Source organism: Pavona decussata, unplaced genomic scaffold, assembly GCF_977016875.1.
Source record: "Pavona decussata unplaced genomic scaffold, jaPavDecu1.1 SCAFFOLD_91, whole genome shotgun sequence".
Classification (NCBI taxonomy): Eukaryota; Metazoa; Cnidaria; class Anthozoa; order Scleractinia; family Agariciidae; genus Pavona; species Pavona decussata.
Window position 1 is genome coordinate 2309201 of NW_028145508.1, and position 23858 is coordinate 2333058.

Consider the following 23858-nt stretch of genomic DNA (forward strand, 5'->3'; position numbering starts at 1 on the left):
GCAAATCCTTCAGTATGAGTGATTTCTACTCCAAATACTCCATGTAAGACACGAAGGCAACTATACTTAGGCAAAATTAGATAAAGCAGGACGTAATTAAACAGAAGTCATTGCAAAACACGTTTCGTTTCTTTAAAATCACTTTTTCACATGCATGTGATAAAGCATCCCCTCAAATAAATAAGAACCAGAGCACTAGAAAAATCAATATAACAAAACATATAAGCTTTCCCTACAAATGCGCCGCAGTAGAAGTTGTACTTGGGAGTACTTGCTAAACAAAAACCAGCTGTAATAGCGACCAAACAAAACTTATCACAATTTCAGATACCCGGAAGAAGAGAGAGAAGGGTACGAGAGTCAATTCCTCCTTTTCTTCCTTCAAACTGTTTGAGTATCGCGTCAAACGTTTCCTCATGTTATGTGATTGATTGCGAGTAGTTTTATTTATAACGCTGTACGTCGTGGTTCAAGCAAGCAAGTCAAAGAAAGAAGAAACACTTCAGTGAATGACAGCACATGGATATGTTCATCTTGTTCCCGTCAGTGTAGATCAAGAATTGGATTATACAGCCATGAGAAAAAATGCAAAAGGAATTAATCGTTTTTGAATGTTACGAACTCTATTTTTTATGCATAGTTAGTCAAGAATGAAGGAGGCCCATAAATCCTGGCCTAAACGTTCGGGAAACTTATTTTTTACTTTAAAATATGAAAATTCTCCCCACCCCCCTTCCTAAACAATGCTGAGGGTCAGGAGTCAAACATGTGTCGAAAATCTTGTACAGTTTATCGACTTCAACTTTGTTTAGGTTGGGGGGGGGGGGGGTGGGGGGGCGTTGAAAATAAGTTTCAAAGATTCTTTTTGGGACCTTAAACTATTGGCAATTGTCTAATTTCACAACAAAACTTTTACAAAAAAAATTCAAGAGTCCCGAAACCAATTCAGTGGACAGGATTGTAGCTTGTGAGTCTCCTAATATCCTAAGGCTAGACTATTTCAAAAACAAGTTCTCCAGCAGTTTTTTCGTGTGTTCGGTTTATTATACTTTATAAAATGATTGCAAGGTTTTAGATTCTGCGTGATAACTTTAACTGTATCCGCTGGAATGAGAGCTGTCTATCAGTACTTTCCTGTGGTGCTGTTTATTATGCTGTACAAGGCGTTTCTTACTTTTGAATCTGTGCATCCAATCCTAAAGAGTGACCATTCAAATGAAAGCTACTGAGCATTACTTTCCTGTGGCGCTGTTTATTAAGCTGGAATAGGTGAGCCCGGTTGTGGATTAAATTCTAATTTGTGACAATTCAAGGGAAACCCATGAGCAGTATACCTTTAATTTGTGCTGTCATTTTTTTTTCTTCCTTCAATATTTTGCAAAGTAAGGTTCGGAATTTTTTGTTAAAAGTTTGAACTTATTGGCACTCCTACGAGTGAAGAAAGGAAATAGGGTCTTCGAGTAGCTGGAACCACATAATGTTGTTACACAAAGTGTTTGTTAGATTCTCCGCAATATTTTTTTTGTACACCTAATAAATAAAACCAAGAGAGGATCAAGGGGAACCCCTTGATCCTCTCTTGATAAAACACATTTTGCCGTGTAAAGTAATAAATTGGTGTATTGAATTTCTGCGTCCATTCTCTTAAGCTAATGTTAGCCAATTACGACAGTACAAATGTTTTTTGCTGACATGCCCATCTTGCGGCAGAAGACTTCGACTTCAAAAGTATTTTTAGACTTTTAAGTTGAATAATTAGTAGAAGAAACAAACGGGAAAGGTCTTGCTTTATTTCTGAACTAGCGATGTCACAAGGAGCCACAACAAACACTGGCAAGCTTCCATTTTAGTATTATTAAATACCAGAGCAGTTTGATGCCACTTGTCGTCTGTTACCTGTGAAATAAAGATACAGTTAAACAGTCAGTCAAAGCCAGCCAGTAAATCAGCCAGTAAGTCAGTCAATCAATAAAACCGTCCGTCCGTTCATCCATCCACGCACGCACGCACGCGTATATTCATTCATTCATTCATTCATTCATTCATTCATTCATTCATTAGATTCATTCATTCATTCATTCATTCATTCATTCATTCATTCATTCATTCATTCATTTATTCATTAGATTCATTCATTCATTCATTCATTCATTCATTCATTCATTCATTCATTCATTCATTCATTCATTCATTCATTAGATTCATTCATTCATTCATTCATTCATTCATTCATTCATTCATTCATTCATTCATTCATTAGATTCATTCATTCATTCATTCATTCATTCATTCATTTATTCATTAGATTCATTCATTCATTCATTCATTCATTCATTCATTCATTCATTCATTCATTCATTCATTAGATTCATTCATTCATTCATTCATTCAATCATTCATTCATTCATTCATTCATTCATTCATTCATTAGATTCATTCATTCATTCATTCATTCATTTATTCATTAGATTCATTCATTCATTCATTCAATCATTCATTCATTCATTCATTCATTCATTCATTCATTCATTCATTCATTCATTCATTCATTCATTCATTCATTCATTCTTTCGTTCGTTCGTTCGTTCGTTCATTCGGTCAGTCAAGGAAATGAATATCTTGAAAGAAAGTCCAAGGATTTCCACTTGGGACATGCTTGTACCATTCTACAACAGGGGAGTTCTGCGTCCTACTCATATAAATTCAGAAACCAAGCAGTATCGTTAATTAAAGGCAATGCGTTTAATTTTCAGAATGCACGAGACTCATAAAGCGCCCCCCCCCCCCCCCCCCAATAACTCAGCAAGTACTGCTGATGATCTCTTGTTACTGGATACTGGCAAAAAATTTCAAGTCCTCCCGTTTTCTCACCTATCTCCCGCCCCCTCCGATAAATAAAATAAATAATGAACGCTCCCTAACCGACGTGATGTTGTTTTCGCATGTATTTAAGCCGGGAAAGCGCATTAGGCGAATTGTGCTCATGTAGTCGGTTTTCGAACAGAGGCCTTGTTCAGCCTCCTCCTCAGGCGCTTCGTTTCGCATTTTGGTCAAAGGCGAGCGGGAAACGCGAGTGACTGGTGACGACGCGCGAGGGACCACGGGAAGGAGAAAGAAGAGAAGAGAAGAGAAGCGCCGTCTCTCCCCCTTGCTCCTTCCCGCCGTCCTTTGCGCGCAGGGAGAGACGTCTGGGAACGAGGCAGGGCCTTGTTTACGTCCGCATGGAAAACCAAAATAATCCGTTCTGGTCTGCTGAAAACCTTTGAAATGACGTGATTGTTCAGGTATTTGTTTACCTGTAGAGGGGCGCTCTGTATAAATTACACGAAATCAGTAGAGCATGAACAACAACTGCAGCTTGTTAGCGGAGCACCTACAGCGATAAAGGAAACGATAAACTGCATTTTAATCTTTCAAAGCAGAAAAGCAAACATGTCTGTAGAGGTAAATTGGCAGACAACAAGACCCACCATCAGAGAAAGAACCAAGTTCATGTTCAACAACCATCTCTTCAGTGATGTGAAGTTTGTGGCTCGTACGAGCGATGGTGAAAGCGAAAGTAAGCGAGCTATTCCTGCTCACAAGTTCGTGCTGTCGATTGGTAGTCCTGTGTTTGAAGCCATGTTATACGGTGAGTTAGCAGAGACCAGAGACACTATCGAACTACCTGACTGTCAGTACGATAGTCTATTGGAGTTTTTACGATACTTGTACAGCGATGAAGTGAACTTAAGCGGAAGTACTGTAATGGGAGTGTTATACTTAGCTAAGAAATACATGGTGCCTTCTCTTGTTGCCAAATGCATAAAATATCTACAGGATAATTTAGATGCATCAAATGTTTTCGACATTCTGCCAACGGCTGACAAGTATGAAGAGAAAGTTATTGTGGATCAATGCTGGGAAGTGATCGATAAACAGACAAAAGCGGCCGTCGATTCGGATGGCTTTGTGACAATTCAAAGGTCCATACTTGAAGCGATAGTCGTTAGAGATTCCCTGAGCATCGAAGAAGTCGATTTGTTTCAAGCTGTTGATTTGTGGGCAACGAAACAATGCGAAAAGAATGGTTCAACAGCGAGTGGCGAGTTGAAGAGAAGAATTCTCGGTGAAAGAATTATTAAAGCGATACGTTTTCCAGTGATGACTCAAAGGGAATTTGCAGCTGTTGTCGTTGAAAAAAGAATTCTTACTCCAGATGAACTGGTAAGATTTTTTCAGTTTTTCAGTTCAACATTGACTTCTTCAGTGGGATTTCAAGAAACTAAGCGATCTGGTCCTGTTCTTCGTTGTGGCAGACTTGAATTGGTTGTGGAAACTGATTAGCGCTACGATGGCGACAGCGAAATTGTAGTTTTTACTGTGGACAAAGACATCACCTTACATGCAGTATGTCTGTGCGGAAGTAACAGCAACGACTACACGGTAACATTGGAACTGTGGGACAGAAGTACCGGCGCACTAGCTGAACTAATATCACAAGTTACAGGAACGTTTTCTTCTAGGCCTTTGGAGTACAGAGGTAGTACCTATTATGGTATTAAAGTTTTGTTTGACTCTTAGGTCGCTTTAAAGAAAGATACTTTTTACGTAATCTCAGCTTCAATAACTGGCCCACCATCTTGGAAGGGCGTTGGTGGCATTGCAAGAGTCCAGTCGTCTGGCGTAACTTTTCACTTTTATCACATTTTTTTCATTATTACATCTGGCATTTTACAATCAAATCAGCTGGTTGGTCAATTTCCTGAATTTCTGTTCTCTGTTTACCCTGAAATTTGATTTTTCGATCAATCGTTAAATTCGATATTGCTTCCCCTGTCCATAGAAGGGGATCGTTTTCTCCAAGAAAAAATTCGTAAGTGCAAATGGTAAAGAAGGAGGACACAAAATTATAAAAAAAAAATCAAGAGACCGAAGAGATACAACTGAATGGTATTCGACAGTGTTATTATTTTTTCTTGAGTACAGTTTATCAGTGGTGTTGTCATGTCATTATCATTATCCCTCGTTATTTAAGACGAACCTGTTATAAATCCCTCATCTGCGGTCTGACCCACGAATAATTCGTTTTTGGTATTTATTTGGTGGTACAGTTCGCACCTTTACATCCGACAAGATTGGTCATTGACGCTGTAATTATATGGGCATTTAGTTTGAAATCAAAGAAAAGCTGGAAAGTAATCAGCGCGCAAAAAGACAAAGATTACACTACAATTCGACTCACTTGCATAAATGCATCTCTTATCTTAGCTATCGGCTTGAACAAATAAAAAATATCACTCACCCGATGAGGAAACAAAGTCGGCAATTAAAAAAAAATGCACAATTTTTCTCATGTCGTTGCATAAGTGTTAAAAATTAAATCACAATCTTACAGTTCGATTTTTATCGATTTCAATTTACAGGTATCGAAAATTAAATTTAAAAAAAAAACTATTTGTGGTGGGAGAGAAGACAACAGTTGTCGAACGCGGATTAATGAAGCAGGATCACGCGGCTAAGCCAAGACTTTAAGCTACTTCATTTTACCAGTTTTATAATGTCTGATTAGATGCTCGAATAAATATGAACAGAAACCAGAAACTCCCCTTTTGGTCCAGCAAAAGTAAATAATTTTCAGATCGAATCTCAGAAACACTCTCAGAAGTATGTGTGTAGTATGCCGGCAGCTGTTATCAGTAATTTATGCATCTCGCCGCCTTCTGTCACGCTGCTTCTGTCCTAGAATACCTGGTTTTAAAAACTCCTGGGCTTATCAATTTTAACAATAGTGACAAAAACTTAATTTAATTGTTAATATTTGAGTTGTAAGAAGGCTGTTCGACTGCTGTTGTCACCTAAACGATTTTTTTGTCACCTTCTATCGGTGCACGTTCTGTGTTTGATTGACTTCTGTGTTCACTTCCTAAAGCAACCGGGGACGAGGTGCAAAAAAACTTAACGGCGGGCGTAAATGCTATCGTCAGACATTAAAATAGTGAATGTGACTGAGATGAAGGTCTGGCGTTAGCAGTTACGCCCGACATTAAATTTTATGCAACTCACCCCGGGTGCCGGCGTCCTTTCCTCCAAACACCACTCCACCCATTTCTATTAGCCCAGCTGCACTCAGCCTGCTCACTCTCTCGCCCCAAGTGTCGCGCGATCAAAAGTTTAAAAACGCCCCAGGGGAACTCCCACATACAAGTGTCGGGTGCGATCGTCTGAAATTTTGAAAAGCACCCCTCTAAGGTACCAGAATTCTGTTTTGTGGTCGTGGTTTTTGGTCCCTGAGAAGAACCAAATCAGTTGACTGACATTTACTTTCTTTCAATTTTTTCGGCTCAATACCCTAAAAGGTGCCAACATACCTCTGACGGAAGTCATTTTAGATTTTAGCATCCTAAGGGGGTACCAAACCACGAATTTTACGACAATCATCCCAGTCACTTTTATATGGAAGTCCCCCGCCCCCGGGAAAATGCCCTATCACGAATGAAAACCCCTTGGCAATCCTGGCTTGTTATAGCCTCCCACGCAGTCGTTTTTAGAGGACTCGTATTAGGGAACTTAAGCAGCGACGGCAACGAAAACAACACTTGAAAATATACCTTTACTTCGTTTTGCTACTTCGCGATTATTTTAACTCGCTCAACTTCTACAGAAACAGCGAACTATCCAGGAACCAAATTGGTAGGAGTGGCGTTCAAGTTAATAAAGAAAATGAAAAATTCACCGTCGTGCGCTGACGTTCTCCAAAATACCTATAATTTGGTCATTTCACGTTGTTGTTTTTCAGAGGACAGCAAAGAAGTGTACCAAAATGTAAAACGCACGTGCAGAGCGATTGTTTTTGCTCATTAAACCTATTGTTTTGTGGCGTTGTCGTTGTCGTCGCCGTCGTCGTTGCTTAAGCTCCCTGTTACCTCCTCCCCTACGAGTCCCCTGAAAACGGCTGTGTGGGCCGTGGGAGGCTAGGCTTGTTACGAGGAATAACTTTTCGTTTCTTTTATCACTAAAGACTATTTATAAACAAAACTGACTGATTGCAGGGCTGACACTACGTCAAGGAGCTATTTATTTGGGCCAATGAAGTTCAACTAGTGCAACTAGGCTTGTTCAGGGCGATAGTAACAATGAGAAAAAAATTAAAGGCTCTTAAAAGTTTACATTTGAACGTACACAGAAATGGTTAAGTAAGCGAGTGTACATGATATAGCGTATTATATAACGGTTCATAAGATACTTACTAAGAAGTTGAAAAATACTTAAAATGATTAATGACTAACGTTCATTTCGTCTTTAAATCTTACTTACTTGGGCATATTGCCTGTGCCACCTCGTCAATTAGCTTAGGTACATCAGAGGCCTCCGAAACAGAGAACATGTCTTTGTTTTTTCAGTCTTTCCAGCTCTCGGTAGTATTTTCTAGCATCTCCTGCAGCCACTGTGTAGATCTCAAATCCCCTCGACGTTAGTTTGTCAGCTGGTATATGCGGATCCCCCGGCTCGGTTTGAGCGCCATCGGTCACGATCACGATTACCTATGCGAATGAAGTCAATCACCATATATATACAACCGCACAAAGAGCAAGACTCAAGCTCAAGACTGCAAATTAGTGGCAATGTCTGCCTAATTGGACCCTTTGAGGGCTGTGGATCAAGCAATAATTCTACGTGCAATTTCTCTTTCAATTCACTTTTCTCTACTTCCGTCCTTTATATTCCTTCTTTTCTCTCATTCTTTCTTTTCCCGGATGAGAGCACCTCTCCTAATAGGGTAGATTGTCCCGGGGTGTTTTGCGCAAAAGCAAACAAATAAAACTAACAAACAAACGATAAAATGGAACGACTAGTCTATGACCAGCTCCCAGTTGGCTTGATAGCTCAGTTGGTAGAGCACTGCACCGGTATCGCAGACGTCATGGGTTCGAATCCCGTTCAAGCCTGAATTTTTTTCAGGCTTTCTTTTCGCAACTGCTTAAGTTGCGTAGTAGCTGCGAGGATCTTTCTTCAATTTGATCTTTTATCCGCAGTTCAAAATATGTTTCATATATTTACATTTATTTAGTACTTAATCAATGCAATATATACGATACAACACCATACGGTACGATACAATACAATACAGTGTGAAACAATACCATTTATTAAAAACTGGATCATAGTATAATGCAATTCCAGTGTTTTGATTGGCTTAGCGGCCATGGTATATTTGTTAAATATGCAATACGATACGATGCGATGGGATGCGATACAATGCGATACGATACGATACAATCCAATACAATGCAATGCAATGGCGGAGACAATCTAATGCGACGCGTTGCAATGCAATACAATGCAATTCGCATGCGATGCCAGGATCTCATTCAGAGATCTAAAAGGAGAGCAAAAATATAGTTATGTGGTTGGGACCATGATTTAGGTTTCTGAACAGCTATATAATAAGAAAGGCGGCTGAAAAATGTAAGCTGTTGTGTAAACAAGAAAAAAAGGCGATTGATCCCACTGCTGCTCTCCCAAACTTTTAATCGTATTGCTTTCAAAACACGGACAAAATAAGAATTTACTGTGCTTGCGTTTAATTTAAGGCCCTTTGTTTTTCACAATCATAGCGCGTTCAGAATCCAAGGGTGCTTACCATTTACGCAAACCACCCGGATGGAAATTTGCGGCATAAATACGAAATGATTTAGCTTGTCTTAACGGAAGATGGATAACATGCAAAATGTATGAACATCAGCTGTAAATACCAAAAGGAGTAATAAAATGCATCACTTTGACCAGAAGCCCATAATTTCAGAAGTACCACTGATTTGATTTTCCAACTAGAATTTCCGGATTTTCCATTTAAATGGTAAGCACCCCAGTTTTTACAAGTCAAAACATGTAGCCAAGTTAGTGAGAGCTTTAACTCGAGTTCAATTACTTATCAATAAAATTTAACCCAAAAGCTACAGTTAGCCTACACGGCAGGAACTAGAACGGGGGAGGTGAGGGAGAGGGCGAAGCCAGGTGAGCGCGGAGGATAAGAAAAAGGAGGCTTCAAACCTAAGGCTTTTCAAAGCTTGGATTCAAGTTAGCGTGTATCAGGAGCTTTCGAAAAACAGTGCAAGTCATTCTCTAAGTCGGGTATATATAAGACATGCAAAATGAATGACAAAAGATAACCTACCTTTCGAACTCGTGGGTCTTTCCTGTAGCCGTACGAATTCGTCTCTTCATTATAAAGTTTCTCATTCGCATCTCTTAACCCCAAGTGTAACTGTGTATTAGCCCCAGGCACTGGTCCAGGAAGTCTAAGCACTTTATCAACGACGGTATCGTTGTCTTGTCCCTCGTTGAACCCAAATTCGACGATAGAATCCGTGCCGAATTTTATCACGCCAACGTGCGTTCCTTCAGCAGACACGTGCAGTAGCTTGGTAACTCCAGCGACAAACACTTGGACGTCGCGCCACGCGTTTGTTATGCTACTGGACGCGTCCAAAACGAAACCAAGATCGAGAATACATGGATCGTCTACTTTCTCTGTTGGAGAAGAAGCGTAACGTATACAGTCAAACCCTAGAATTGAAGAACCCGGCTTACGGTGGCGTAACGAGATTGCTACGGAATAACAGACAAAGGCCAATTTCAAAGTGCAAACATCTTCGTGAGGCTGGCTACGTTCATACGAATAACTTTTGTGCCCGGGACAACACAATGCGCTCATTTTGTTACAGAATGTCGCGTAGCAAGCATAGGTACCCATTCCCTTAGAAGAGATTTTTGATAGAGTCAGCGAAAGAAGAATGATGTCGCTACCGCTGCGCCCGCGCTTCCGATTTTAGAATTGTCACAGTGGATTACTTCTCCGTGAACTAATTTTGCACCTCTCTAAAAACAATATCAGGGCAAATTATCGTATTAAACTTTTTAAACTCTTTAATTTGAAGCACGATCCATTTGTTGATTGGACAAGACGTTTTTATCTTCGACTGAGAAAACAACACTGAATATACGAACTATATTGCCCTCGAACTTCTCACGCTTTTCGCTTTTGCGTTCAACTGTAAAGAATGGTATCGACCAACACGGCGAAGCCGAGTTTCCTTGACAAGTGAAAAAACGTCCCTCGAGTCATGAAGTGCGATACCTTTAGTAATTCATTTCTTTCTCGATAATCGTGATACTCGAATGTCGCGAAAATTGAGACTCCAAAGAGACTGTCACCTTGAGCGGTACTGTAATTAAACTGTGCGGAGCTTTGCATGTCTTTAACATTGAAAGAAGTTCTGTCGAAAAAAAAAATCGTGCAGAGCTTCCACGTCCAAAAAAAAAAAAAAAAAGAAATACATGCAGACAAATTAGACTAAAAAAAAATATTCACTGGAAAATTCCACCCGTGAATTCTAATGGTCCGAACCTAAGTTCGCATTTTTAACGAGATATTTGCACCTCCGAAAACCAAAGGAATTGTTTTTTTAGTATTACGAAACTGACTTTGAACTGAAGGAAGGGGGTGGCATGGAAGGGGCCCGGACGCTTAGGAATTTGCCTTAGCATTTTTTTTTTGGCAGAAGTACGATTTTTGATAGGTATTTTTAGGAGGGAGGGGCGGGGGTTAAGCAACTCTTTTCAAGTCGCAAGAACTCCAAATTTGCATGACTTTCCATCAGTGACTGACATGTTTACAACCAAATTCGCAAAAATAATAGGGTGCCGTACAAGGCACACGAAATGCATGCGTGACGTGTGAAATGATAGTTCTTTGTAAAGCGATAATTGAAAGATCAGTCGATAGCTTAAATCAACAACCGTTTAGTGAAATCTAATGATCCTGATGAAAAGAACTTCTGTTGGGCTGACGGGATTTTTTCTTTCTTATTTTCCATCTTGTGGGAGTCAATTTATTTGAGTTATTTTGTCTTGTTTTGTGCGTTCAAACAGGAGTCTGGTTCAGAACTGAGATACTCCTTCAATAATAACAAGAATAAAAAAGGCTTTTAATTCCACAGAAACATTCTGTAACAACGTTTAACTTTTGCATTTGTAGTTTTACCACTGGAAATGGTAGGTGGAATTAAGCTGGGAATTTAGAAAAAAATTGACAAAGCAATCATGTTAGTGTTTAGTTCTCCGAATCGTTTTGCTGAATGCTGAGGAGATCTTATTCAGATATCACCCACAAAGATCATTCAAGCGACTTTTCCGCATGAAAAAACCCAATCAACTCAGAATTCTAAAAGCTGAGTATTCTGCCCTCTCTATCCAGTCTTGGGTTTATTTAAACAATAGGTTAATGCGACTTTAAAAGGTTTTTAAAGAGCATACATGGAACTGAATCAAAACTAAAGCAGACAGATTTCCAGACAGCAGACAGAGGGTTGGACTTGAAACTCTTTACACCACTACACCAATAAACACAGTATTCATTCATACTTACGGGATGTGGACGCCTTGAAAGAAAGGCTGCCAAAAAGGAACAAGTAAATCCAACGAAGTAAAAACATGGCTAGCACTTGTACCGTAGCATGCTAATGACATTACTCTCATACCACTAATGCTTTTAGGTTTGAACGAAACTAATGGCGTAGATAAGGGAACGCTGTAAGCTTCACTAACCCTCTTGTGAAATATGAGTTCGTGTTCTTGACCTCAGGTGTTTATTTTGGAGACGTGCACAGATACCAAATAATCCACGCAACATCTTAACACCCCTCCACCCTCCCGAGTTTTTGATACTTAAAAAATTCTTTCGAGTTTTCTTAAACAATTTTATTGCCGCATGATTGCAGTCTTCGGTCCACCTAGTTCATACATACCATGGACGAGGCGACTTGTAAAGACCAGCCTCCAGTCAAATCTGAATGGTTTCTTCGTCTCCAAACATTTCAGCTTGTTAGCAGTATTCAGTACGTTGTGTTAATTGCATTAAGAAACAGTGAGAGCAGGAAAGGGGGTCTCGCTGGGGCGGATACGGTAGTGTTTATTGGGGAGAAAACATGGAGTTTAATTCAACGTCAAATGAACGGTAAGCTAATATGACACTAGGATAATTTTTCTTTGCTCGAATTTGAAGCACGTATTTTCAAAAGGGTGCCTGCCTTCGCCATCTGTCTGTAGTATTTTCAGAAAATTATTTGACATTAATTTGACTATTTACAAGACCTTTTCCTTGATCTGGCGGCCACCTTCAATCGAGATGCATTGTGGGAGTCCTGGAAGCGAAGCCTGCATCGGTAAGAACGTCAAAAAAAAAAAAAAAACAACAACAACAACAACAACAAATCACAATTTTCCTGTGCAAGGAAAAACAAAACTTCTACGTTTTCCGGGGATGAGGACAAAACAATCCGTTATTTATTCTGCTTACGGTTATCCTAATAAAAGTGTTGTCCCTGGACGCCCCCCCCCCCCCCCCCAATGCATCTCAATTAATGATAGCCGCCAGATCGCCAAGATGGTCTATCGTATGTCGCAAATTCTTCGGTGTAGGTGATTTCTACTCCAAATATTCCATGTAAGACACAATGGCAACTATACTTAGGCAAAATTAGATAAAGCAGGACGTAATTAAACAGAAGTCATTGCAAAACACGTTTCGTTTCTTTAAAATCACTTTTTCATATGCATGTGATAAAGCATCCCCTCAAATAAATTAAGAACCAGAGCACTAGAAAAAATTCGATATAACAAAACATATAAGCTTTCCCTACAAATGCGCCGCAGTAGCAGTTGTACTTGGGAGTACTTGCTAAAAAAAAGAAGCTAATACAGTAGCGACCAAACAAAATTTAGTGCAATTCCAGATACCCGGAAGAAGAGAGAGAAGGGTACGCGAGTCAATTCCTCCTGTTCTTTCTTCAAACTGTTTGAGTATTGCGTCAAGCATTTTCTCGAGTAATATGATTGACTGCGAGTAGTTATTTTGTGTGGTTTTATTTATTACGCTGCACGCCGTGGTTTAAGCAAGTAAGCCAAAGAAAGAAGAAACACTACAATGACTGACAGCACATCGGATCTGTTCATCCTCCTTGCGTCAGCGTAGATCAAGAATTGAACTATACAGCCATGAGAATAAAATCCAAAAGGAATTAATCGTTTTTGAATGTTACGAACTCTACTTTTTAAGCATAGTTAGTCAAGAATGAAGCAGGCCAAAAGAATCTGGCTAAAACGTTCGGGACACTTGGATTATTTTTCTTTTACTTAAAAACATAAAATTCCCTTCCCCCCCCCCCCCCCCCAAAAAAAAGGAAAACAATGTTGAGAGTCAGTAGTCAAACATGTCTCGCAAAGACTTGAACATTGTTCGGGGTGGAGGGGGGAAAATTCAGTTTATAAGGTTCTTTTTGGGACCTTAAACTATCGGCAATTGTCTAATTTAACAACAAAACTTTTACCAAAACGTCAAGTGTCCCGAAACCAATTCAGTGGCCAGAAATGAAGCTTGTGAGTCTCCTAATATCCTAAAGCAAGACTATTTTGAATTTAGGTTCTCCAGGAGTTCTTTCATGTGTACGGTTTATTAATTGTATAACCACTCGAATGAGAGCTGTCTAGCAGTACTTTCCTGTGGCGTAGTTTGTTATGCTTAACAAGGCGTTTCTTACTTTTGAGTCTGTATATGCAATCCTAAAGAGTGACCATTCAAATGAAAGCTACTGAGCAGCACTTTCCTGTGGTGCTGTTTATTGTGCTGGAAAAAGTGGCTCTAACTTTTGAGTCTGTGGATGTAATCCTAAAGTGTGACCATTCAAATGAAAGCTACTGAGCAGCACTTTCGCTGTGGTGCTGTTTATTATGCTATACAAGGCGTTTCTTGCCTTTGAGTCTTTGTATGTAATCCTAAAAAGTGCTCCGTAAAAACTAAAATCTTAAACTAAGATTTTGCCTTACGTTTCCCGTCTTATGCAAGACCACCACCACATTAAATTGAGACGGTGATCATCTTATTTTAACTCAGGAGATCTTAAATGAAGACTATCGGAGTCTCAGTTAGTATATAAGATAAAAGATCGTCTTAAATATTGTCTTTAAATCGTCTTCATTTGAGAAGCGCTTATCTTAATCAACATTGAGGCATCTTACTTTAAGAAAGACCAGTCTTAATTATATTAATCTGAGTCGATGGGGTCCTTATTTTAAGACGTTTTTTGGTCTTGTGGAAATTTTAAGACGCCGAAGCAGGCTATAAGATACTGCCATCCTACGTAAGATGCAATACGCCTTAAGCTGGCGACACACCTGGGCATTTTATACGACGATCGCAGCGAATTTGATCGCCAGCGAAAATCGCAAGTGATTTTCGCCACCGATTGATGCGGATACACCTGGCGATTTTTTTTCGCCGATCGCGGCGTTGTTCATGTGATAAAACCGCCCAACCTGACTGATTGACTTTACTGGCAATTCGCAGCGATGAGCGTAAAACAATCGCGGGAACGGGCACACTTGGCGAATTTAATCGCCGATATCTGACATGCCAGACATCGGCGATTTAATACGCCGATCTCCACCCTCACCATTTTAGTTCTCGGTAAAAAAAAATAAATATACAAAAAAAGGCTAACTTGGAAGACACAGAAAACGCCATTTTTCGCGCGGTCCTTGCTCGGAAACAGCACGGAACGCTTGCTACGCGCGCAGGCTACAACACAAAAGGATCCAAATTTTGCAAAGCCCTTCCTGATTGGTTAATTTAACAATTGCAGACCTCATAGGAAACAGGACTTCTTTTCTGATTGGTTGATTTTGATCCAAACACTGCAGACACGGAGTCTGGAGGTTTGATCCATCGCAAACTCTCACCTTGCCAAGCTGATTTACCGTAACATACTCCTCATGATCAAGCAGCGGAAAGTGGAGAATTTACAAGACTTTCGAGACAGCAACTTCAATATTCAAATAACAAGACATCTGGACATAAAATACGGGCTAAAGCCCCGGTAAACGTGGTAACTTACACGAATTTGACGGCATGCGCGAGACAGAAGATTGAAAATGGAAATGAAGAAGTTACTGTCGCTTTTTATTGAAAACCAAAGATGAGTCCAACAATTCTACTGCATCACCGATCAGAGGAATGAGTGTAGGGACAATCTGCATTCCCTGCTATTAGAGGTCTCTATAATTTAAAGGACTTTAAGACCAACAAAACAGTAGTTATTGGCCGCGGCCCGGCCTCTGTTTTCCGGTGAATTTACGGTAAGCTGATTTCGATAAGTTGTCTCATTTAAATTAGATTTGGTGTAATAAAGTACTATGGATTGAAATTCGTTGTGTTTTCGTTGCTCCATATATCATGTTCAAGCACGCTCTCTGTCAGTTTTAATGTAGTGACCGTTGCAGTTAGATTTATACCTTGCTTCGAAACTTAAATCAGTTGAGATTCTAAAGCATCTAGAATAAGATTGTTCAAATCTTGAGTTAAGATGAAAATATGACTTACCACAGCACTTTGAATCTAAGAAAAAATCATCTTAATTTAAGACGCCATCATCGTATAAATAAGAAGAAAGTCGTCTTATCCTAAGATGAGTCGTCTTCAAATGAGATTTACGCGCTGTCTTACCACAGCACCAGAATTAAGTGTAAAAAACGTCTTAAAGTAAGATTTTAGTTTTTACGGAGTGGCCAATCAAATTAAAGCTACTTAGCATTACTTTCCTGTAGTGCTGTTTATTATGCTGGTTTGGTGAGCCCGGTTGTGGATAAAATTCTAATTTGTGACAATTCAAGGGAAACCGATGAGCTGTATACCTTTTAGTTATGCTGCCATTTTTTCTTCCTTCAATACTGTTTTGCAAAGTAAGATCAGAATTTTTTGTCAAAAGTTTGAACTTATTGGCACTCCTAGGATTGAAAAAAGGAAATAGGGTCCTCGGGTAGCTGGAACCACATAACTTTGTTATACAAAGTGTTCGTGAAATTCTCCGCAATGCTTCTTTTTGTACTTCTTATAAATAAAACACATATTGCGGTATAAAGTAATAAATTGGTGTTTTGAATTTCTGCGTCCATTCTCTTCACCTAATATTAGTCAATTACTACACTACAAATGTTTTTGTCTGACATGCCCATCTTGCTGCAGAAGACTTCGACTTTAAGAGTCGTTTTAGGCTTTTAAGTTGAATAATTAGTAAAAGAAACGAACGGATCCAATTTCCAAGAAAAAGTCCTACTTCATTTCTAAACTAGCGATGTCATAAGGAGCCACATCAAACACTGGTAATGCTTCCATCTTAGTTGTGTTAAATCGCAGAACAATTTGATGCCACGTGTTTTCTGATTCCGTTACAAAAAAAAGATACAGTAAGACAGTTAGTCAAAGCCAGCCAGTAAATCAGTCAGTAAGTCAGTCAATCAATCAATCCGTCCGTCCTTTCTTCCGTCCGTCCGTCCATTCATTCACGCACTCATTCTGATTCATTCATTCATTCATTTATTCATTCATTCATTCATTCATTCATTCATTCATTCATTCATTCATTCATTCATTCATTCATTCATTCGTTCGTTCGTTCGTTCGTTCGTTCGTTCGTTCGTTCGTTCGTTCGTTCGTTCGTTCGTTCGTTCGTTCGTTCGTTCGTTTGTTCGTTCTTTCGTTCGTTCGTTCGTTCGTTCGTTCGTTCGTTTATTCATTCATTCATTCATTCATTCATTCATTCATTCATTCATTCATTCATTCATTCATTCATTCATTCATTCATTCATTCATTCATTCATTCATTCATTCATTCAAGGAAAGGAATATCTTGAAAGAAAGTCCAAGGATTTCCACGTGGGACATGCCTGTACCATTCCACAACAGGGACGTTCTGCGTCCTACAAAGCGCCCCCCCCCCCCCCCCCTCCCAATAACTCAGCAAGTACTGCGGATGATCCCTTGTTACTGAGCACTGGCAAAAAATTCCAAGTCCTCCTCTTTTTTTCACCTATCCCCCACCCCTCCGATAAATAATGTACGATCCCTTAACAATGTAATTTTGTTTTGGCATGTATTCAAGCCTAAAACACATTAGGCGCATTGTACTCATGTAGTCGGTTTTTGCAGCAAAGGCCTTGTTTACGTCCGCATGGAAAACCAAAATAATCCGTTCTGGTCTGCTGAAAACCTTCAATTGAAATGACGTGATTGTTTAGGTATTTGTTTACTTGCAGAGGGTTCTATGGGTAAATTACACAAAATCATTAGAGCATGAACAACAACTGCGCCTTGTTGGCGGAGCACGTACAGCGATAAAGGAAACGATATACTGCATCTTAATCTTTCAAAGCAGCAAGCAAACATGTCTATGGAGGTAAATTGGCAGACAACAAGACCCACCATCAGAGAAAGAACCAAGTTTATGTTCAACAACCATCTCTTCAGTGATGTGAAGTTCGTGGCTCGTACGAGCGATGGTAAAAGTGAAAGTAAGCGAGCTATTCCTGCTCACAAGTTCGTGCTGTCGATTGGTAGTCCTGTGTTCGAAGCCATGTTATACGGTGAGTTAGCAGAGACCAGAGACACTATCGAACTACCTGACTGTGAGTACGAGAGTCTATTGGAGTTGTTTAGATACATATACAGCGATGAAATGAACTTAAGCGAAAGTACTGTAATGGGCGTGTTATACTTGGCTAAGAAATACATGGTGCCTTCTCTTGTTGACAAATGCACAAAATATCTACAAGATAATTTAGATGCATCAAATGTTTTCGACATTCTGCCAACGGCTGACAAGTATGAAGAGAAAGATCTGGTGGATCAATGCTGGGAAGTGATCGATAAACAGACAAAAGCGGCCGTCGATTCGGATGGCTTTGTGACAATTCAAAGGTCCATACTTGAGGCGGTAGTCGTTAGAGATTCCCTGAGTATCGAAGAAATCGATTTGTTTCAAGCTGTTGATTTGTGGGCAACGAAACAATGCGAAAAGAATGGTTCAACAGCGAGTGGCGAGTTGAAGAGAAGAATTCTCGGTGAAAGAATTATTAAAGCAATACGATTTCCAGTGATGACTCAAAGGGAATTTTCAGCTGTTGTCGTTGAAAAAAAAATTCTTTCTCCAGATGAACTGATAAGATTTTTTCAGTTTTTCAGTTCAACATTGACTTCTCCAGAGGGATTCCCAGAAACTAAGCGGTCTGGCCCTGTTCTTCGTTGTCGCAGATTTGAATCGGTTGTGGAAACTGACTTGCTTTACGATGGTAGACAGGACGTTGTAGTTTTTACTGTGGACAAAGAAATCACCTTACATGGAATATGTATGTGCGGAAGTAACAGCAACGACTACACGGTAACATTGAAACTGTGGGACATAAGTACTACGCCACCAGCTGCACCAATACTACGACTTGCAGGAATGTTTTCTTCTAGGCTTTTGGAGTACAAAGGAAGCAACTATTATGGTTTTAAAGTTTTGTTTGACCCTCCGGTTTCTTTAAAGAAAAATACCAGGTACATGATTGCAGCTTCCATAACTGGGCCACCATCTTGGAGGGGCGTTGGTGGCATTGAAAGTGTCCAGTTGTCTGGTGTAACGTTTTGGTGTCCTCGTAGTGTTAATTCTCCATACAGTGTGAGAACAAATCAGCTGGTTGGTCAATTCCCTGAATTTCTGTTCTCTGTTTACCCTAAAATTTGATTCAGTTTAAAATTATTTGACAACTGTTAAATTCGTCATTGCTACCCCTTACCTTAGAAGGGGATCCTTCTCTCCAAGACAAAAGTGCAGTGGTAAAGAAAGAGGACACAGAATAATAAAATGATACCGAGGAGATACAATTGAATGGTACTCGACAGTGTTATTATTAATTTTTATTTTTGAGTACAGCTTATCAGTGGTATTGTCACGTCGTTATCATTATCCCTCGTTTTTTAAGACTAAGGGAAGTGGTCAAACTGCTATACTCGAACAGGACCCACCAAACCCTAAAAAAGATGATTTTCTCTGCCTTCACCCCCCTTCCTCAACCTCAAAAGATGGTGTCTTTATTGCATAGCCCCCAGTAGTATATCCAGTAGTAAAAAATGACCGTGAGATTCAAACCTCACTTTTCCTGCTTATCTAGCAATGCTGGTTCTTGCTAGCTGAATATTTCTGTGTCAACTCAAATTTTAAAGCTAATAAAATTTTGTCGGTAGTGTTCATGAGATAAGTGGTGTAGTGGTGTCTTCGATAACCCCCCCCCCCCCTACCCATTGAACAGAACTTGTTATGACCAGTTTCCTAATCTGTTATAGATCCCTCATCTGCCGTTTGACGCACAAAGAATTCGTTTTAGGAAATTATATGGTAGCATTTCGTACCTTTACATCCAAATGGGCACATTTTATTGGTTTTCTTTGAAATCGAAGGAACTCCTGGGAACTCCTCCTGGATTTATCAAATTAACAGCAACAAGACAATCAATCGTAACAAAACCTTAAATTAATCGTTAATATTTCAGGTGGGGACTCCCACATAAAAGTGACGGGGGTGATCGTCGTAATTTTGAAAACAAAATAAAAAAACGTAAAAGGTACAAGAACTCTGTTTTGTGGGTGTGGTCCAAACAATTTTTTTTATCCCTAAGAGGTACCAAATCAGTTGACAGACATTTACTTCCTGTCAAATTGTTCGGCTCAATACCTTAAAAGGTACCACCATACCCGGCTCTGACGGAAGTCATTTTAGATTTTAGCACCCCAAGGGGTACCAAACAGCGAATTTTACGACAATCACCTACGTCACTTTTATATGGAAGTCCACTGCCACCGGGGAAATCGCCCTATCACGAAGGAAAAACCCAAGGCAATCCTGGCTTGTTATAGCCTCCCACGCAGTCGTTTTTAGGGGAGTCGTTTTACCTCCTTCCATACGAGTCTTCTAAAAACGACTGCGTGGGAGGCTCGGCTTGTTACGAGGAATACCTTTTCGTTTGTTTTGTTGCTTAAGGCCATACATAAACCAAACTGATTGCAGGGAAGACAAGGGGCAATATATCTGGGCCAACAACTAGTATCTGTAGTCTTCTTCAAGGCCAAAGTTACAATGAGAGAAAATAACGGCTATTATAATTAACTGATTTGAATGCAAATATAAGTGGTTAACGGTTAAACTAGTATACATGACAAAGCATGTATAACGGTTCATAAGATACGCGCTGAAGAAGTTGAAAAATATTTAAAATTATTAATAACCAACATTCATTTCATCGCTTAAGGCCGTGTTTATATATACACACTTACTTAAAGGGGGACAAGAACATAGCTTTCTCAGCATTTAAATCGAATTTACAGGGGCAGATACATCCATCTGAAGTAGATACAAGTTAAAACGCGCCTTTTAACATGTTAATATAACAATAAAAAAATTTAAAAATAATTTGAGCAAAATGCTCCCCCGTCTCTGCTCCCCCCTACCCCCCTCATTGGGGTAGAGTTACTGGGCGCAGAGTCTCTGCAGAGTTCCACCCTCACCGGTCCACCCGCCGAGGGAGCTCCGAAAACATGCTGATGCTGAAAACATTATATAGAGGACAGCGTCTTTCCCTCCCATGTGGAACACATTTTCTTAGACGTGCACTAGGCACGGCCTCAAATTTCACTCAAATTCAGGTAGAGCCCCGAAATTTGAAGAGGTTTAAAGAATGAATAGAAGAAAGAAAATGATTTTTGGAACACTAACAGACAGTCGATAGCCACACAAGAGCACCCCAGGTTGCTAGTGAGCTAACTTGGTATCCGTCTATTAATTTTTAACTACAAATTCTAATTTTAAAAATTCACTAAATCTTCAACATTTCTTATTTCTTTTAATTTTACCAATCCTTCAAGAAAAATTATTTCCTTCTAAATATACCTAAAAATCACCCAAAAATTCATAAATTTGATTTGTGTTATGAATGGAGGGTTTTTGTACTGCTTGAAATGCAAACAAGATATTTCCATTGAACCGATTTTAAGCGGCGTGAAACCGGCTTTCAGGTGAACCTCGTCAATTAGCTTAGGTACATCAGAAGCCTCGGAAACAGAGAACATGTCTTTGTTTTTCAGTCTGTCCAGCTCTCGGTAGTATTTTCTAGCATCTCCTGCAGCCACAGTGTAGATCTCAAATCCCTTCGACTTTAGTTTGTCAGCTGGTATATGCGGATCCCCCGGCTCCGTTTGAGCGCCATCGGTCACGATCACAATTACCTATGAGAGTGAAGTCAATCATCATTTACAACCGCACAAAGAGCAAGACTGCAAAATAGTGGCCACATTTGCCTAATTGGACCCTTTAAGGAATGTGGTTCAAGTAATATTTCTAGGTGCAATTTCTCATTTCAATTCACTTTTCTCTACGGCCGTCCTATTATTCTTTCTTTTCTCTCATTCTTTCTTTTCCCGGATGGGAGCACCTCTCGTAATTGGGTAGATTGTCCCGGGGTGTTTTGCGCAAAAGCAAACAATAAAACGATAAAGTGGAACGACATACAATACGATACAACACTATACGTTACGACACGATACACTGTGAAACAATACCATATATGCATAGTTAGCCTGCGTGGCAGGACCTAGAACGGAGGAGGTGAGAGAGGGGGCGAAGCCAGGTGAGCGCGGAGGAGAAGAAATAGGAGGCTTCAAACCTAAGGCTTTTCACAAGTACAACCTCAGTTAGCTTGAATTCAAGTTAGCGTGCACAGAAGCATTCAAACAACAGTGGAAGTCGTTCTCTAAGTCGGGTATATTATATGACATGCAAAATGAATGACGGTAGATAACCTACTTTTCGAACTCGTGGATCTTTCCGGTAGCCGTACGAATTCGTCTCTTCATTATAAAGTTTCTCATTCGCATCTCTTAACCCTAAGTGTAACTGTGTATTAGCCCCTGGCACTGGTCCAGAAAGTCTAAGCACTTTGTTAACGACGGTATCCGTGTCTTGTCCCTCGTTGAACCCAAATTCGACGTTAGAATCCGAGCCGAATTTTATCAAGCCAACGTGCGTTCCTTCAGCAGACACGTTCAGTAGCTTAGTAACTCCAGCGAAGACGCTCTGACGTCGCGCCACGCGTTTGTTATGCTACTGGACGCGTCCAAAACGAAACCAAGATCGAGAATACATGGATCGTCTACTTTCTCTGTTGGAAAAGAAGCGTAACGCGTACAGTTAACCCTACAACCGAAGAACCTGGAATATGGTGGCGTAACGAGATTGCTACGGAATAACAGACAAAGACCAATTTCAAAGTGCAAACATCTTCGCGAGGTTAGCTACGTTCATACGAACAGCTTTTGTAGCCGGGATAACACATTGCGCTCGTCTCGGTACAGATTTTAAGCCGAAATGTCGCGTTGCATAGGTAACCCTTCCCTTTGCAAGTGATTTTTGATAGAGCCAGCGAAAGAAGAATCAGGATGCAGGCCTCCTGCCCTACCGCTGCGCTTGTTTTTGGAATATTTACGGTCGTGGATTACTTCTCAATGGACTAGTTTTCGCACGGCACTCTAAATACAATAGGGAGCTTTAGCAACGATGACGTCAAACGCCGTCGCGATTATTCCAACTCGCCTTTATTGTCAAATATAGATTAATTTTTTTAACGGCACCCCTGAAATTTAGAAATAAAAATAAAAATTCGTCGTCTTGTGTTTACGTCCTCCATAAAACGTGCCATCGGGACATTTCATCAGGTCATAGCCATGCAGTGACGGCAAAGAAAATGAAAGTAGCAAAAAGGGCACGTGCAGAGCTTTTTTGTGGTTTTGGTTGTTAAGCCTATTGAGTTTTGGACGTTTTCATCGCCGTCGCCATCGTCGTTGCTAAAACGGCTCCTTAATGTCAGGACAGTGGACTACGCGGACCAGACGTCCTTTTTTTTCCCAGATACTACACAAGAGAACAAAAGTAGGAATGATGCAAATCAGTTTGAATCTAGGGCGCGCTATCTAGCTAGGAGAAAAAAAGAGATATTCCTGGCAGGACAGCACACCATACAAAGTTCTGAGCATTTGAGCAAAACACTTACAATTTTGTCTCTTGTGTTCCCTGATCGTTTTGTGACCTTTTAATGGCATATTTGTGTAAGCTAATACAGTTTGATCAGTTCGATCGGATGCTTAAGTTGAAAATTTAATTTTCTGAAAGTTTTGTATGTAAGAAAGGGAATGTTATTTGCGAATTTGGCAGCTGTTGTTGGTTTACGAAAATACTGGCTGACCTCAGGTCCTTTGTTCCCTTTTAAAAGGCATATTTGTGTAAGCTAGCTAACAAGAATTTGTGTTACGAAAATAATTTTGATCTGAAATTTTGCCGAAGAAAAGTTTACATTTTCTTCGAAACTAAATGGCGTTAAAGTCGCTCCGAAGAGATATCCACGGGAATGAGCCATTGGGTGACCCTGTCTTTTTCCTGTTTTCTGCCGTATAAGAAACCTACATGTATCCTTAGTGAACATGTGTTGACCTTTTTCGACCACATTACACCGGATTGGTTTATTCACCAGCCTCCAGTTGTTCAAAGAGCGGATACTTTTATCCACTGGATAGGTCGCTATGCGGCAAATAAATGTGTGCAAGAATTTAAATTGTGTATAGAGTAGAAGCGTATGTCTAATTTAAGTATGGGATTGAGTGAAAAACGTCCCAGAAGCGTTATTTTGAGGACATTTGCACCGCTGGATATTGACTTATCCACCGTAACGTTATTCACCCTTTGAACAACCTGATCCTGTTTTACATTCCGGTTTACTTTTATATAGCATTTACCGTGATTGGCCAAGTAGACGTAAGTGACTCCGTGGGGAAAGATGGAGAAGTTCTGGGGATTTTTAATGTGGCGAGGAGTTGTAACTGGTCTTCGTGTATGTCTTAACGCTTCATTCTTCAGTTTAACTTATCTTTTTTTTTTAGGGAAGGGTTGGCGAGAAAGGGG

The 23858-nt window shown here is 40.0% G+C and overlaps 2 protein-coding genes across 2 annotated transcripts; one reads left to right on the forward strand and one right to left on the reverse strand.

The window, feature by feature from the left end:
- Positions 1–898: 898 nt before the first annotated feature.
- Positions 899–22602, reverse strand: LOC146474192 (von Willebrand factor A domain-containing protein 2-like). Its single transcript, XM_085117292.1, has 5 exons — positions 22582–22602; positions 21711–22007; positions 20930–21133; positions 7297–7318; positions 899–1896 (listed from the first exon to the last, which is right to left on the reverse strand). Exons 1-5 carry the CDS (start codon positions 22600–22602, stop codon positions 1856–1858), a joined length of 585 nt encoding a protein of 194 aa, XP_084973418.1. The 3' UTR covers positions 899–1855.
- Positions 17196–19103, forward strand: LOC146474193 (BTB/POZ domain-containing protein 6-like). Its single transcript, XM_085117503.1, has one exon. The coding sequence runs from the start codon at positions 17259–17261 to the stop codon at positions 18597–18599; it is 1341 nt and encodes a 446-aa protein (XP_084973629.1). The 5' UTR covers positions 17196–17258; the 3' UTR covers positions 18600–19103.
- Positions 22603–23858: the final 1256 nt, after the last annotated feature.

Bases quoted from the DNA above. Each gene is read 5' to 3' on its own strand.
- LOC146474193 (XM_085117503.1), top strand. From the start codon at position 17,259: ATGTCTATGGAGGTAAATTGGCAGACAACAAGACCCACCATCAGAGAA.
- LOC146474192 (XM_085117292.1), bottom strand. From the start codon at position 22,602: ATGGCACGTTTTATGGAGGAC. The intron at 22,008-22,581 runs GTAAACACAAGA...CGCGTCCAGTAG, and splicing joins TGGCACGTTTTATGGAGGAC to CATAACAAACGCGTGGCGCG. The intron at 7,319-20,929 runs GTTCACCTGAAA...CTAATTGACGAG, and splicing joins TACCTAAGCTAATTGACGAG to GTGGCACAGGCAATATGCCC.